At 38.4% G+C, this 15,862-nt stretch overlaps 1 protein-coding gene across 1 annotated transcript in view; it reads right to left on the reverse strand.

The window, feature by feature from the left end:
- filip1a (filamin A interacting protein 1a) overlaps positions 1-15,862 on the reverse strand; it is a 28,080-nt gene that overhangs the window by 6,192 nt on the left and 6,026 nt on the right. The window contains exons 2-4 of the mRNA XM_079833413.1: positions 5,537-5,813; positions 570-746; positions 217-395 (exon numbers count right to left, since the gene is read on the reverse strand). Of these exons, the coding sequence (XP_079689539.1) occupies positions 217-395; positions 570-746; positions 5,537-5,806 (626 nt within the window). The 5' untranslated portion in view covers positions 5,807-5,813. The remainder of the gene's footprint in view (positions 1-216; positions 396-569; positions 747-5,536; positions 5,814-15,862) is intronic.

The raw sequence follows: 15,862 nt of genomic DNA on the forward strand, positions 1-15,862 counted from the left end.
TCTAATAGAATCGGACCCCATTCACATGCATTATACGACTGACAGACGGCAACGGTTGGAGTTAAACATCTTTATTTGTGTTCTACTGAAGAATCAAAAACACCTACATCTTGGATGCCCTGGGGGTAAGCAGAAAAACATCACATTTTCGTTTTTGGGTGAACTATCCCTTTAGGTCTGCTTTGGTCACTTTGCCATATATCTCTCCTCTCTCACCTCTCTCGTTCCTGCTCTAGGAGGTTGGTGAAGTCATCGCTCTTGTTCATATAGTCCACATGTTTGCGTTTCTCACTATCCAACTCGTAGACAGTGCGCCGGTGGCTTTTCTCTGCCAGCAAGAGCTGTTCCAACATACGGCGGTATGAGTCCTTGTGCTTATCCCGCAATCTGTCCAGCTGAGACACAGAGAGTTAAAAACAGGCAAAGCCTTCTAATTTGATGAATATAAAAAAATAGTTCATCCAAAAATGAATATTCTGTCATCATTTACTCACCCATGTCCCAAACCATGACAGAATTTTCTTTATTTGGTGAACTAGTCACTGTTATTCTTTTCTCTGTGTGTATACCTCTGCCATTGGCTTATCATACACACTCTCGTGTCGTGTGTGGTTGTTGCTGAGCGTCCGGTCTCTCTGCAGGGCTTGCAGGGGTCTGGCCGGCCCCGAAGAGCCGTAACGGGACTCCAGCTCCTCTGGTCGACCCAACAGCGCAGACCTCAGTAGATGGATCACATCTTCTCTTGCCTGGGTAGCAAGTAAAAACCACAAATGCTTTGGGATTCCTTTATTTATTCATCATATTCTCAAAATGTATTCAAGTGGTTTAGAATCAGCATACATCTGTTCACTGTGAAAACAATTAGCCTACATTTACATGATTAAAATATCGCTAGCTGTGGAACAAGCAATATTCAATTATTTAAAATGTATTACATTGAAACAAATAGGATTTTGGTTCAAATAAATGTACATAAACCTAAATATTTTTTGATATAAATATTTGTCTGGATACGCCCTAAAGAACGTCAAAAATGCATGTGGGTCTTAGAAAGTAACACTCTCAACATGACGATTTTGAAGAACAGAAAACTCTTAGCATTGCTTGTATAGAGCATGAACATATTGTTAGTGTCTATATAGGCTTGTGTCATGTGAGAGCAGGGAAGAAGTGGAGTGAGAATCCAAGTGCAACAAGAAGGATTTAATAACACACAACATAAACCGTAAATACAACAAGGGTATCCAAGACCAGGCAGGAGGGTAACAACAGGAAAACACATACAGGAGCACATCGACCGACAAAAAACAACAACTGAAGGACAAAGGTATATGTACACAAAGGGAAACAAGGATAACAAGATAACAAGAGGGAGTGGCTAATCATGATGAAAAACTACAAAGGACTACAACACATGGCACAAGACAGGAAATAACAAAAGGGTCCACAAACACACAGCTTGACTACTGCAATGCAACTCATAGGCTTGGCTACTGTAATGCACTTCTGGCTGGACTTCCAACGTGTGCAATCAAAATGTTTCAAATTATTCAGAACGCAGCGCCACGTCTTATCTTCAACGAGCCCAAAAAGACCCACGTCACACCTCTCTTCATCTCTCTGCATTGGCTACCACTCGCTGCTCGCATTAAGTTCAAGGCGCTGACGCTCGCTTACAGAGCCATCACATGCTAGGCTCCTGCATACTTTGACTCACTTCTATGCGTCTACACCCCCACCAGAAGCCTTCGCTCAGCTAAGGAGAGATGGCTTGTGGTGCCATCACAGAGAGGTATGAAATCCCTCTCCAGAACATTTTCATTCATTGTTCCCTGCTGGTGGAACACTGGTGGATCTCCCCACCTCCATCCGAAATGCTGAATCACTGACAACATTCAAAAGACAGCTGAAAACTCATCTCTTCCGAGACACTTAACCTCATCTTTAAAAAAAATCCCTCCATTTTCCTCTATTCCCTGTTCTAGTTTATGCCACCCTGAGCAATGTCCAAAGTGTAGTATTTCAAGTACTTTTTGTGATTATTCGCCTCTTCATGATGGATCGCTTCCTGTATACCTCAGTTGTTAGTCACTTTGGATAAAAGCGTCTGCTAAATGAATAAATGTAAATGAATAAATGTCTAAAATGCACATTACATGTGCACAGTTCAGCTGAATGATAAAGATTACCCTCTTCAAAAATGTTTAATTATTTATGATTTACTCACCCTTGTCAAGTCATCTTCGGTGTATATGACATTCTTCTTTCAGAAGCTTCATAATTCATAGTTTTCATGTGACATCACACATTATAGGAACGTCCACCTGGAGGGCAAAACAAGGCTCCACTGCCCGCCAGTCATTTTTACCAGGTTTGTAGTAAGTTTTAATGTAGTAAGACGGTGATATTAAGAGACCAAATTCAATATACACCTTATTGATGCTGCATACTTTGTACAGGCAAGCAGATGAACACAGAATATTAATGCAACACAAGGTTTCTCGTTAAGTGTTTTTCTCATCGAAAACCATTATAAAGAAAACATGTTGCGTTCATATTCTTGGCTCATCTGCTCGTCTGTATATAGTACGCATCATCAAAAAGGTGTAAACTGAATTTAATCTTTTAATATCCCTGTTATAGTATATTAAAGCCGCACTTCCACCGAAATTACCCGGTGGGTAAAAAGTAACACTTTAAAGGTCCCGTTTTTCGTGTTTTTTTGAAGCTTTGATTGTGTTTACAGTGTGCAATATAACATGAGTTCATGTTTCGCGTGTAAAAAAACACTGTATTTTTCACACAATTTACTTATCTGTATACCACTGTTTTCACTGTCCTAAAAACGGCTTGAGGATTTCCTTAATCTATGAAGTCCCTCCTTCAGAAATACGTAACGAGTTCTGATCGTGCCAGCTGTTCCCATGTTGTGATTCGACAGCAGCTTAGCGCACGTTGCCCGAAAAGGTCACGCCTCTTACCATAACGGGGAGATGCATTCACTCAAAGTACAGCCCCTGAAGGCCAAACAAAGGTGATTTGACTCCGGGATGAAAATAACAGCGTCTGGACGACATGGCGACAAACACACTCTACAAATGCAACCAAACGCAACCGAACGCAACACTTCCTCTTCTCCACGTGGGAGAGCAACAAGACCACGCCCCCTTTTTCGCGTATTCTTGTGGGCGGAGGTTAGTCGACAAACTGTTCTACTGACGTCATTAAAGCAGGATGTACAGGGATGTAGTCCAAACCAGCCGTTCGCTGTAGGCTTTGAAAGGGAACTTCTGTTAAATAAAATATCTCGCTTGGCATTGAACTTTGAGCTTTATAATTATTATTATTATTATTATTTATGCTCTAACAGCAACATTACACACTAACTAAAGTTTGAAAAATGGGATCACGAAGAACAGGACCTTTAAGGGTGGGTTGCACTAATAAGGATTCTTTAGCCTGCTGTCGGTTCATCCTGATCAACCCTGTAATTTCTAACTTGAAAATATGAACTTCTAACTAAAATGAAGTGGTGCAACACAACTCGATTTAAAATAAAATCCTTATCAACAAATCCTTGATTAGCGTTAAACTTTGCTTAATTTAATCCTTATTGGTGCAACCCACCCTAAGTGTTTTTCATGTTAAGCATTTTAAAATCGTCCCACTGTTTTTAGTGACGTATCAGGTGCTGATCACAGGTGCCCAAAACTTGCATCTTGTTCACATATTTAAAAAAAGAATTTACAGGCTGGTGCTGCAGTTCTATGGCTCCAGGCCTCCGCGACAGTCACGTGACTGAAAACTATGAATGGCAGTCAATGGCTGTCCAAAATTTTAAGCCCATCCATTATTAAAGTAATCCACACGGCTCCGGGGGGTTAATAAAGGCCTTCTGAAGTGAAGCCATGCGTTTGTGTAAGAACAATATCCATATTTAACATGATATGAAGTAAAATTCCGGCGGACGACCTTTTGCATTCAACTTATGAAGAAAGTGTTACTGACGTGACATATGATGTCAGACGTAGCGCAAGTGTTTTGAACTGTGAGAAGCGTTACACTTTCTGCACAAGTTGAATACGGAAGGCGGTCTGGTGGAAGCTGCTATTTTACTTTATTATAATGTGTTAAATAATATGGATATTTTTCTTACATAAACCCATCGATTCGCTTCAGAAGGCCTTTATTAACCCCCGGGAGCCGTGTGAAGGATTAGCTAGGACATTTTTTTATATAACGCTGATTGTACTCGTCTGAAAGAAGAATGTCATATACACCTCCTAGCTAACAATGACCTGGCAGTCCATCAGTGTTTTTTGGGTGGCACAAAGTCAGCAGTTTGACTCCATCGGCAAGCCATCGGTCTGTCAGTGTTTTTTGGGTGGCAATATCTTGGGTGGGTATATATTAGGGTGACCAAATGTCCTGTTTTCCCAGGACATGTCCTGTTTTCAAGTCATGTCCTGGCCCTAATATAACAATTTGCCTATCCATACATGTATTGAATTTAATAAGGAATCTTTGAGTAAACTGCGAGTATCATTTGAGTATCTCATTGCCGGGCCAAGTGTCCTGGTTTTCGGTAATCAAAATATGGTCACCCTAGTATATATAAACACTAATGTATCAGTGCTAATGTTCTAAGAACATAATTACAGACCATAATTTTCTTTGAAAAACATTCTATTAACGTTACAGGAAAACGTTTGTTCATAAATTTGTTATAATGATGTCAGAACTTAAGCCAAAGTTCTTAGAACGTTCTCTTTTAGCTGGGATCCCTGTTGAAAAAAACAGCATATGCTGGTTTGGTATGTTTTGAAGCATGGCAGCTGGTTTGAGCTGGTTTATGCTGCTCCTGACCTGGAGCTAGTTTCTTAAGACCAGCTTAAACCAGCTGCCATGCTTCAAAACATACCTAACCAGCATATGCTGTTTTTTTCAACAGGGATCCTTCCTTCTAGTCGGGAAAAGGACTCAATAAATAAAAACTACCAAATAAATTAGCTGGATTCACACCAGATGGCACCAGACACTCACAAACGTCAGACTGGACAGACCCACTTAAAACTGAACAGTCTTTTTGCAAAATGAAACCAAATTTATATATATATAGGCCTATATTCAAAATGTTCACCGTGGTATAAATGCCTTGCTGTTAAACGATTCTATATTGCATTTTGGAAAAAGCTAAATGAAAATCAGGAAGTGTGCTAAACTGCATCCTGAAAAAGATCAATTGTGTATTTCAAACTCTGTTTGGAGTGGCAACAATTGTAAAAACTGTATAATTATGAAAATTATATTGACTATATGACTTGCCCAGTGGCAGGGGCATGAGGAAGCAATGGGAGGATCCAGAACCAAAACATTGCAATGCACGTATGGAACAATGTTACATGTATTAACACAATAAAACGTTTACATTATAAACATCTGCAGCTGAGATACCTTCATCTGTAAGAACCAAAGTTAAAGTGATGGTAGATGATAATCTTTAACTCTATTCATAAATCATGAATGAGCATTTTACCTGAATCTCTCCTTCCATGATCCCAAGCAGTTTCAGAAGGTTGTCTTTGGACAGATCTCGCAGCCCAAACATTTGGTCGTCATTCTGTGCTGATTTATCATCGTTATCAGGCCCAATTTTCTCTTCATCGTCCACGTGTTTAACCTTGATACTCTTCTCTGCCTCCGGTATCTTTCGCTCCTCTTCTTCTTGGCCATCATGTGAAGTTTGCGTGACAAGCAGACCGTCATTAACTGTGCCGCTGTCAACTGTATTGTCTTTGGACCTCATTTTCCTCCTGAGGGAAGAAACTGATTTTATTGCTTGCCAGTGTTGATTCTGTATTTACAAAGTTCCAAAGCAACTCTAGTGCATGAAGAGCGTTTCGTAATATGAAAATATGTCAAGGAATAGTTCAGCAGCCTACATTATAAAATCTGATATATAAAATAACTAAATGGAATAGTTTATTGAACATGGACAATATTTATACAGTTGCATATGTGAATATGTGAACAATTTGAACTAAATTAAAGGGATCATACAAAATGTGTTTTTTTTTTTGTTTGTTTTTTTGTGCTGTTCTGAATAAGATATTTTACATACTTTTTTTTTTTTTTACATTTCATGCTGAAATTATTATAAATGACCCGTTCAAAAGTTTATGAACCATTGATTCTCAATACTATGAGTCTCTTGAGCCTCTTGTTTGTCTTGAAAGCTAAACTGCCCAATGTTCTTCAGAAAAATCCTCCAGGTCCTGCACATTCTTCAGTTTTCCAGCATCTTTTGCATATTTGAACCCTCTCCAGCAGGGACTGTATGATTTTGAGATCCATCTTTTCACACTGAGGACGATTGAGGGACTCAAACACAACTACTAAAAAATTTCAAACATTGACTGATGCTCCAGAAGGAAACACGACGCATTAAGAGCTGGGGGTGAAAACTTTTGAGCAGGATGAAGATGTAAAAAAATTTCTTATTTTGTTTAAATATAAAAAAACATTCATTTAGTACTGCACTTCAGAAGCAACAGAAAATGTTTCCTGGAAGAAAAATTAAGTACAATTTACCTTGATCTACAAATTCAAAAAGCCCCCCCCCCCCCCCCCCCCCTTTAAACTAAATTAAATCACAGAGAGATTTGCAGCTTGTACCGGAGACCTCTGCGCCGAACTCGAACGCTTCTCACAGGCTATTTAGTTGTTGCAGAGACGCCGACACTGCAAGTAAACACATTTGTTCAGAGAGCTCGCAACAAGCAAGTAGCGCTGTTCGTTCCACTTTTGCCGCTGTTTCCCTGGCCTAAAATCCAGTACTGCCACCTTGCGTTGACATTGTGAAACTGCACGATTTGTAAAGTATGCATCATGCATGGCAGGCCACATATAATATATTTTAATAGACAAGCTGCGGGCCGTTTGAAATTCATCCCCAAGCCGCATTTGGCCCACTGGCCGGATTTTGGACGCCCCTGGACTACATGAATCATCACATTTCAGATCAGGCATTAGAATGAACACAGTTACTTACATGTCGCATTACTGTTGAACCCAGTCACTGCACAATATTTTGTAATCCTCAACGGCATGTTTATTGCTTTGTAGCTCGAAGGTTTCTGCTGAGGCGGTGCTTGCCTCCCTTTGACGTCATAGATCCCCACTTTGAAAAACCTGTCGTTTGCTGGGCCTGGTGTCTATAAAAGCTTTTCTTTGACTAACAAGGAAGTTTTCAGCTCTGAAACTTACAGGATATTCTTATATTACCATGACCTTTTATATATCAAAAGCTCAGGGGAAAGTTGATTTCTCAATTCATGACCCCTTTAAGAATCAATGGTCCATAAACTTGAACGGGTAATTTTAATAAATTCAGCTATTTTTTTGTCTTGTGGACTACATGTAAACATCTTTTAAGTAAAATATCTTGTTCAGGACATCACTAAATAAAAAATAACATGCATTTTGTATGATCCCTTTTATTTAGTTAAAATTAGTCACATTTTCACAGATTCTGCAAGCGGTTCACACTTTTTCTTGCAACTGTACATATTTTTTAAATCCATTTATGGCTCATATAGTCTGATATAATGAGAATGGAGCTCATACTCTAGGAGGAAAAAACATATAGCCTAAGTTTTATTCAGAGGCTCAAACTGAGCAAAAATATGCAATTTGGTGCATTTGGTGATATTTATATGAAAATAGCATTAGTTTAATCCCCTTTCAGAACTGCAGCAGAAATTATCATGAATTAATTAAAGGCCAGTTTCTAAAACACAACTTGCCCTGTCCTGACATAAATGACAACAAAAATATTCTTTTTTATTTCTAGTTGACTCTTTTCTGAATGTATACTACTGTGAGTTGACTGTGTTTTGAACGGTTTTAAACTGTAGCAAGAGTTTGAAATCAACATCCATGGGTGCAATTGAACTTTTGACTCAAATCCTGATAGTGGATCTGATAGTAACGCTTGTGATAAATCCCCCATGTGACGATAAAGTTTCTCTCCACTGTTGATCATTCTTCATGTTCTGAACTAGAAGCTGAACACTAAAACCCTATCCAAGAGGAACATACAAAAAAATGACAATAGAATTTAATGCTGCTTTGGTGCACTTTTCCAAGGATTTGTTTAGATCCATTTAAGAAGCAGCTAAACAAGGCTAGGAATAACTGTGGTGTTTATACAATGCTGGTGTATTAAATATCTGGACCAGCCTCCAAAGTCAAGACAACATTAGTGGACTGGAAAAATAGCTTTCAAACCAATGTTCATGTCATTTCTAGAGTGGAAATGTATTTTTAAAAATGGTATCTATTCAAGATGTTTTTTTATTCCCCTAGCTTTATAATCCACACCGTGGCGTATTCATGAAGCACAGGCATAACCAATTTCTGTCTAAATGGTTTGTAAAATGTCTCTTGTGTAAGTTGTTGCATTCAGTCCAATGGAACAAATTATGCAAGAATGGATTTATGAGCAAGTTTTTCAGAAATTGATTCTGCTTGTGTTTCTAAAAGTCTAACTGAAAAGAACAAATCAGCATTTTAGTTGAGACGAAGACTCTTACTGTGATATTCTATACTATTATGTATTGGCTTAAAGGGGTAAAGCATTACATATTTTTTAAATTTAATATTTCCTGAGATGCACATAATATTAGTAGGATTTTTACTTCAGAAGCAGTCATAACAGAAATAAAGACAATTTTTACCCTGATTTTAGCCCTCTGTTTTAAAGGGGTCCTATAATGCCCCTTTTTACAAAAAGTAAAATAAGTCTCTGATGTCCCCAGAGTGTGTATGTGAAGTTTTAGCTCAAAATACCCCACAGATAATTCAAGTTAATACACCGAAAAAAATTGTTTGCCGTTGTAATCTTTAATCAAAATCTGAAGAGTTTGACGGCTTGGGTTTGAATATCCTTAGCCACTCGCCTCCAACCACTAGTCTGCTTACTCTGCTATGAGCGAGAGATGGAGAGGAGGAGCGCTGAAGTAAAACCGTTTCACTTGGAAATACGTCACAGCCATAGACTGTAAAAAAATATGGACGTAGTGTCCGTGACGTCACTGAAGAGCAGTTTTGAAGCGTAAAGTAGGGTCGAGCTGGCCTTTGCCATCTTGTCAGCGCGTCATCGCTCGTCACTCCCGGATAACAGAAAATGGGCAAAGAGGCGGGACGTGGGCGGAGCTGAGGTGACGTGATGACTAACAGACAGCAGATAAATGGCTATCCACCTGTCACTCGAAGTGGCCACGCCCTTAATTATGCAGAACTTTAAGGCTTTATATAATGTAAACGAATGAGTTATAAAAAAATTCACCCCCTCACAGTTGTCATGAAGGGCAAAATTAACCGTGTAGACCAAAACACAATTTGTACCAGACTGTAAACATTTTTTTCTGCTGTAAAGTTGGGCATTTTAACATGAGGCTCAATGAGATTCTGCTCCCTCTCTAGTGGCCAGTCGATGAACTGCAGTTTAAGTCACTTCCGTATTGGCTTCAAGAGAAACTGCGGGAGGTTGCCGCTTGGTCACAGCACTGAAAAAAAATCAGTTGCAACTTCCTGTTCACTGGTACTTTAAATACAAATGAGCTGCTGCTCCCGGCCCCCTTTCAGGAAGAGGGCGGAGCTTCAAGAGCTTGTGTTAGCAGCTCCACCAAAAATATCAGAAACTGTTCAGCCTTTAATGTTCAAACCAGAGTCGGACAATGATGGAGAGACCAGGGGTGCCGCTAAGGGGGGGAAAGTTAGGACGATTCTAAGGGCCCATGCACTTTTGAGGCCCCCAGAGATTGGTTTTATTAGTAGTAATAGTACTAGTAGTAATGTAATAGAAATGATAAATGTTTAATCTACCAAAGAGTTGCAAATATAACAAAATGATGGCTTATTTCCAGCAAAATCCAGCAAAACGCTCCACTCACAAACCACTCACGCTCATGGGTAAAACGACATTTGCTCAAATCCCACTCCGACATGAGATTTATCTGTACTGTAAGAGAAAATGCATAATAAAATGTATTTAGTTTTATATTTATGTTTAAATGTTATAATGTAATTTTTTTGTAGTCAATCTGTCAATGTTGATTATGAAAAGTGAACAGCATGAGTGAGAAAGGACACATCATAAGATGTGCAATGCCAGGAGACATGGAGTGGGTCAGACTTGATTGTGGCCACTTCATTAAGTTTTGTTTTGTAGAAAGCCTTTCTTTAAAGTAAATTTCATTTTGTATAAATTGTTTCTTTATTTTAATCAATGTTTCATCGACCAATTGGGGTATTCTGGGTTGAGTGAGCGGAGCTGAATGGGTCAGTATTATTAAATTGCACACAAAGATTTTTGATAGCTAGGTTGGTGCGGTAGGGGGCCAAAGATCATATTCTTTCATAGGGCCCAAAATTGCTAGCGGCGCCCCTGGGAGAGACTCAACAAGAAGTGACAACATGTAGAATGAGACAGGACATTTCTGAATGCTTAGTTGATGAATTTTTGGAGCTGATGTGGAGTTAACTATCTTCAAGTCATTGATTAGCATATTCTGTCATGATAATCTATAAATCGCTTGTGTGGGAACTGTTGTTAGATCCTTCCGAGCCAGAGAATATCTGCTGCATGAAGAGAGAACAGGTTTAGTTTAGTTTAATTACGGTTATAACTTGTGTTGTCATCTTGCTTTTATGACTTGCTATTGCATGTGTGTTATACTGTATTGCAATAAATGTAAAAGACGAATGTGACAGCTTGAGCAGACTCTCAAATGTGCTCGACTACAACAACGCTTCCTCTTCTCAAAATGGCCTTTGTTGTGTGTTCCCGGGGGTGGGGTTTATGTACATTTTAGGGTTAGCGATGTCACTAAATAAGCTTGTTGTAGTCCCTACCAGCCATTTGTTGTTGTTCTTAAAAAACGATTTCTTTAACCCTTAATCGTCCCTTGGGGTCCAGCTGACCCCACTGGACCTTTCCTCCATTTTTTAAAAGTGTTCCCTTCATCTCAGGGCCATGAGACTCGGTGAATTTTCCTAAATAATCTGTCTAAACATGCACAAAAAATCTGGGCTTGATTTGGTTGTTCTAAAGGTGTGTAAAAAAAATTTTACCGTTTAAGTCCCTCGGGGTCAGATTGACCCCACATTGAAAATGAATGGGAAAGTGTAAAAAATAAAAAAAAATCACTTTCTTTGTCAATTTTTTTTTACTAAATCCAGTATAAATCTGAAAATTTCCACATTTATATCAAGGTCTGGTCCTAGAGCATAAACACAAAGTAGAACGAACTTTCTGTCTCATACACACACGCACACACACACAAACACACACATGTGTGTGACTGCAACAGAGAGCATTTTTATAGAAACTGGCAAATAAAATCAACAAAACTGGCATAAATCTGAAAGATTTTCATACATAAATGAAGTACTAATACTAGAGCACAAATGCAATATGGAACAAGCATGTTCACTCACTCACACGCACACACACACAAACACAAACACAGGTGTCTGGAGCATTTTTTTGTATTTTGGCAATGAATGGGAAAATGTAAAAAATGCTTTTTTTTCACTTTGTTTGTAAAATAAAATCAACTAAATCCAGTATAAATCTGAAAATGTCTACATTTATATCAAGATCTGGTCCTAGAGCATAAACACAAAGTGGAACGAACTTTCTGTCTCATACACACACGCGCACACACACACACACACACACACACACACAAACACACACATGTGTGTGACTGCAACAGAGAGCATTTTTATAGAAACTGGCAAATAAAATCAACAAAACTGGCATAAATCTGAAAAAATTCCATACATAAATGAAGGACAAATACTAGAGCACAAATGCAACATGGAACAATCATGAGAAAGAGGGAAAAGGGCAAATAAAAGAAAGATGAAAGGCAGCTTAACTTTTGCATAACTTCCCTATGGACCTCTAGTGGATAATGTGGTCATTGCACTCTCTTTCTCTTTAACTATAATTCCTAAAGTTTTTCCACAAACCTACAGATGGCGGTATTCTATCCCTAACACATAGAGCAATGTCCAAAAACTATTTATATTTATTTAAGATCATCATTCAAGTGATTTTTTCATAAAAAAATTTTTATGAAAATTGCTATAATTTTAAAAAATGAGCCAATTTATGACATAGTTAAGTATTTGTGCAGTAAATAGGTAAAAAACTACCAAATACCCACAAAAACACAGCATAAATGTATAGTTGAGAAGTAAATAAAAAAAATGATATATAGTTTTCCATGTAAAAAAATTATATTTCTCTGTAAAAGTTTGGGGTCTATCTGACCCCAAGGGACTCAAACGTAAACCTAACTTGAGGGCCATTAAGGGTTTATAGAAAATATCTCCCTTTGCTTTGAACTTTGAGCATTGTAACTTTGCAGATGTTGTTTATGCTCAAATGGTAACATCACACAATAACTGAAGTTAAAAAAGTGAAATCTTTAAAAATTCTGTTTAATGGGGCGTGACTCCTTTAAGACTTCAGTGTAAATGCCCACTGCTGTGATTGGCTAACATCTTTGCATTTGAAATAGCATTACACATGGAACTCTTTTGAACAATTTTACAATGTCTTTTACGATTACATCTGCCACAATTAACTAATCGTGAAAAGTGTTGGTTACAGCATTAGCCTATATTTAGATCTACTCGTGTTGCATGAAAGGTTGCAGCGCTTAGCATCTTAGCCAAAGTAATGATCTCACTGACTTCTGCACACTCACTAATGATTTTATCATAACACAAACAGTGCTGTAAATGAGAGACTGGGTGCAAAGACAGCACCATTGATTATAAGATGGGTTTGTTTGGGCGAGAGTGCAGAACTTGCTAAACTGAAATGATTGACAGCTCCAGTGATTATAAAGGGAGCGCTCTTTCTGTAGGAGAGAGGGGTAAAGTGAGACATTTTTTACATTTGCTCCCCTCCAAGCGAGCTAAAATGATATATCAGTAAAATTGACACATTTCCCATTAATTCAGGATGTTTCCTAGCAATGGAAATTATCAGAAACTATTTAGGACGACGGTCAGTGAAAATACGATTGTTTTAAAAAAAGGCGTCTTGTGTCTCACTTTACCCCAGCTTAGGGGTAAACTGAGACAGACCAGAGAAATCAAGGGGGTAAAGTGAACCGCTTACTTTTTCCACTCTGTAACTACCATAACAACACATGTTGTAACAGTTAGAATCCTGACAGCTAGCTTGACAACCACACATTCCAGAACTAATGTTGGACGAGTAACAGAATCATGGGGATTGGTCAATTAACACTTGAAAGTAACTCTGAACAAAATCAAATACAACATAATATAATTCAAAATGTTGTAATTAAAGGGTTAGTTCACCCAAAAATGAAAATTCTGTCATTAATTACTCACCCTCATGTCGTTCGACACCCGTAAGACCTCCGTTCATATTCGGAACACAAATGAAGATATTTTAGTTGAAAGCTGATGGCTGAGAAAGGCTTCAGATAGGCCTCCATTGGCATTCAGTACATTTACACTCCCAAGACCCATAAAAGGCACTAAAAACGTTGTTACAAAGTCCATCTCACCACAGTGGCTCTACAATAATTTTACGATGCGACGACAATAGTTTTTGTGCGCAAAAAAAAATCAAAATAACACCTTTATCCAACTTGTTCTTGTCTTCCGTGTGTGCCTCCACGACGCATGCGCGAGAATATGACGCAGATCCGGCGTTTGGACACATGACCCAGAAGCGATTTGTTTACAAGCAGAGGAAGACGCGCGTATCTAAGCTGTTTAATTCTACATTGATCGTGCTTTAGGTCTCGGCGTAGTTCTCAAAATGGGGTTAAAGTGTGCATTTCATGGATTCCCGAACCCTACGTCATATCTTCTCGCGCATGCGTCGTGGAGGCACACACGGAAGACAAGAACAAGTTGGATAAAGGTGTTATTTTGATTTTTTTTTGCGCACAAAAACTATTGTCGTCGCTTCGTAAAATTATTGTAGAGCCACTGTGGTGAGATGGACTTTGTAACAACGTTTTTAGTGCCTTTTATGGGTCTTGGGAGTTTAAATGTACTGAATGCCAATGGAGGCCTATCTGAAGCCTTTCTCAGCATCAGCTTTCAACTAAAATATCTTCATTTGTGTTCCGAATATGAACGGAGGTCTTACGGGTGTCGAACGACATGAGGGTGAGTAATTAATGACAGAATTTTCATTTTTGGGTGAACTAACCCTTTAACATTCAAATGACAGATAGAACCAGTTAGATTAGAACACAGTCTGTGGGTCAGAACACAGGACCCTTAGAGCCAGCTGGTGTCTGGGGGTCAGAGCAAAGGACAACCAGAGCCAGCTAGAACAGCCTGGGGACTCAGAACACAGGACTAGACCCACCTGGATTAGAACATCAGCCTACTGTCATACTCTACAACTAGGCCTACTCTACATTCCTGAAGGTTACAGGGAAAGATGAGGAGTTGCTCTCTACGTGTGGCTCCTCCAGGCCTTTTAGGTTGAGGCAGCTTCTTCACCACATCACTTTTAGGAACATGTGCCCTAGGTTGTCTTCCTGGTGTATTGCTTTGGCATGATGGCTTCAATGTTTATGACATTAAAATTAAAACATATGTAATGTAATATTACATTAAAATATGTTTAAGACTGAACTTAACTTGTGCCTCATGTCTCACTTTACTTTTTAAAGCCACATTTTTTAAAACGATCTCTCTTAGCAATTCAGGCTAATCTTCAGCTAGCATCATCACATGGTTTTATATGTTGGTAGTTCATCAACATGTGATATAAGTTTTTCTACCTGAATCAATTTGCTTTGGCACAACAGTTGATTAAGTTGACAGCAAGAAAATGTACTTTTACATGCACAAAAATATATTTTAGTGAGAAAAAAAAAACATGCTTGCCACAGCACCATGAGGTCCTCTCCTTCATGGCCAAGGGGGAATTGAAGGGGCTTGAAAACATAATGGTCATATGACCACAAATGTGTTCTGTTGACTAGATACAGGGGGTGTCTCACATTACCCGATGTCTCACATTACCCCGTTCTCCCCTATATGTTGATTGTCAGTTTAATGCAGCTCAGGGAACACTCTCATCAGATGTGTGTCGGACACTAAAAGATAAATCAGTGCACTGTGTTTCTACTGCGTGTGGAATTGCATATTTATCCAGAATATGGAGGTGCACAGAGTCTGCTAAAATAAGCTAGAATATCTGATTCAGCTGTCACGAGCATGTAAAAAGATGATTTAATGTCTTTGAGAGGTGTCAGCACTCATAGTAAAGTGCTATTTATAAAGCATGTCTGACAGTTGCTTTAGACATTTCTAATATTTCGTTGGGCGTTTCCTTCTAATACATAGGACTGGGGCAGGGTTTAAAAAAAAAATGAAAAAGCAACAATCAGTTTTGTGCAATGTACCACAGATTGTACAGTGTATGGATTTACATATCTTAATAACACAGATAATATAACAAAAAATGGATGGACTCTATTATTTAGTTTTATATTATATTAGTTTTAAGAAACTCTTTTACAAGTAATTGCAACCCACAATGTAAAACAAAATGGTTTAAACATTGCACGATGAAAGGCGAAGCATTTGGATCCTGTACTATAAAAATATTATTTTTAATAAAATAAAAGATTTTTTGAGATCATTCATAAGCTTATTACGATTTTTTAAAATAATGTAATACTTTTATTCAGTAAGGATGCATTAACCCTTTCAAGAGGTCATATAGGGGACAGCTATTCAAAAAACCTTTTCATTTAATGGCATAGTAGCACAACAA

This window comes from Gobio gobio (assembly GCF_949357685.1).
Source record: "Gobio gobio genome assembly, chromosome: 13".
Classification (NCBI taxonomy): Eukaryota; Metazoa; Chordata; class Actinopteri; order Cypriniformes; family Gobionidae; genus Gobio; species Gobio gobio.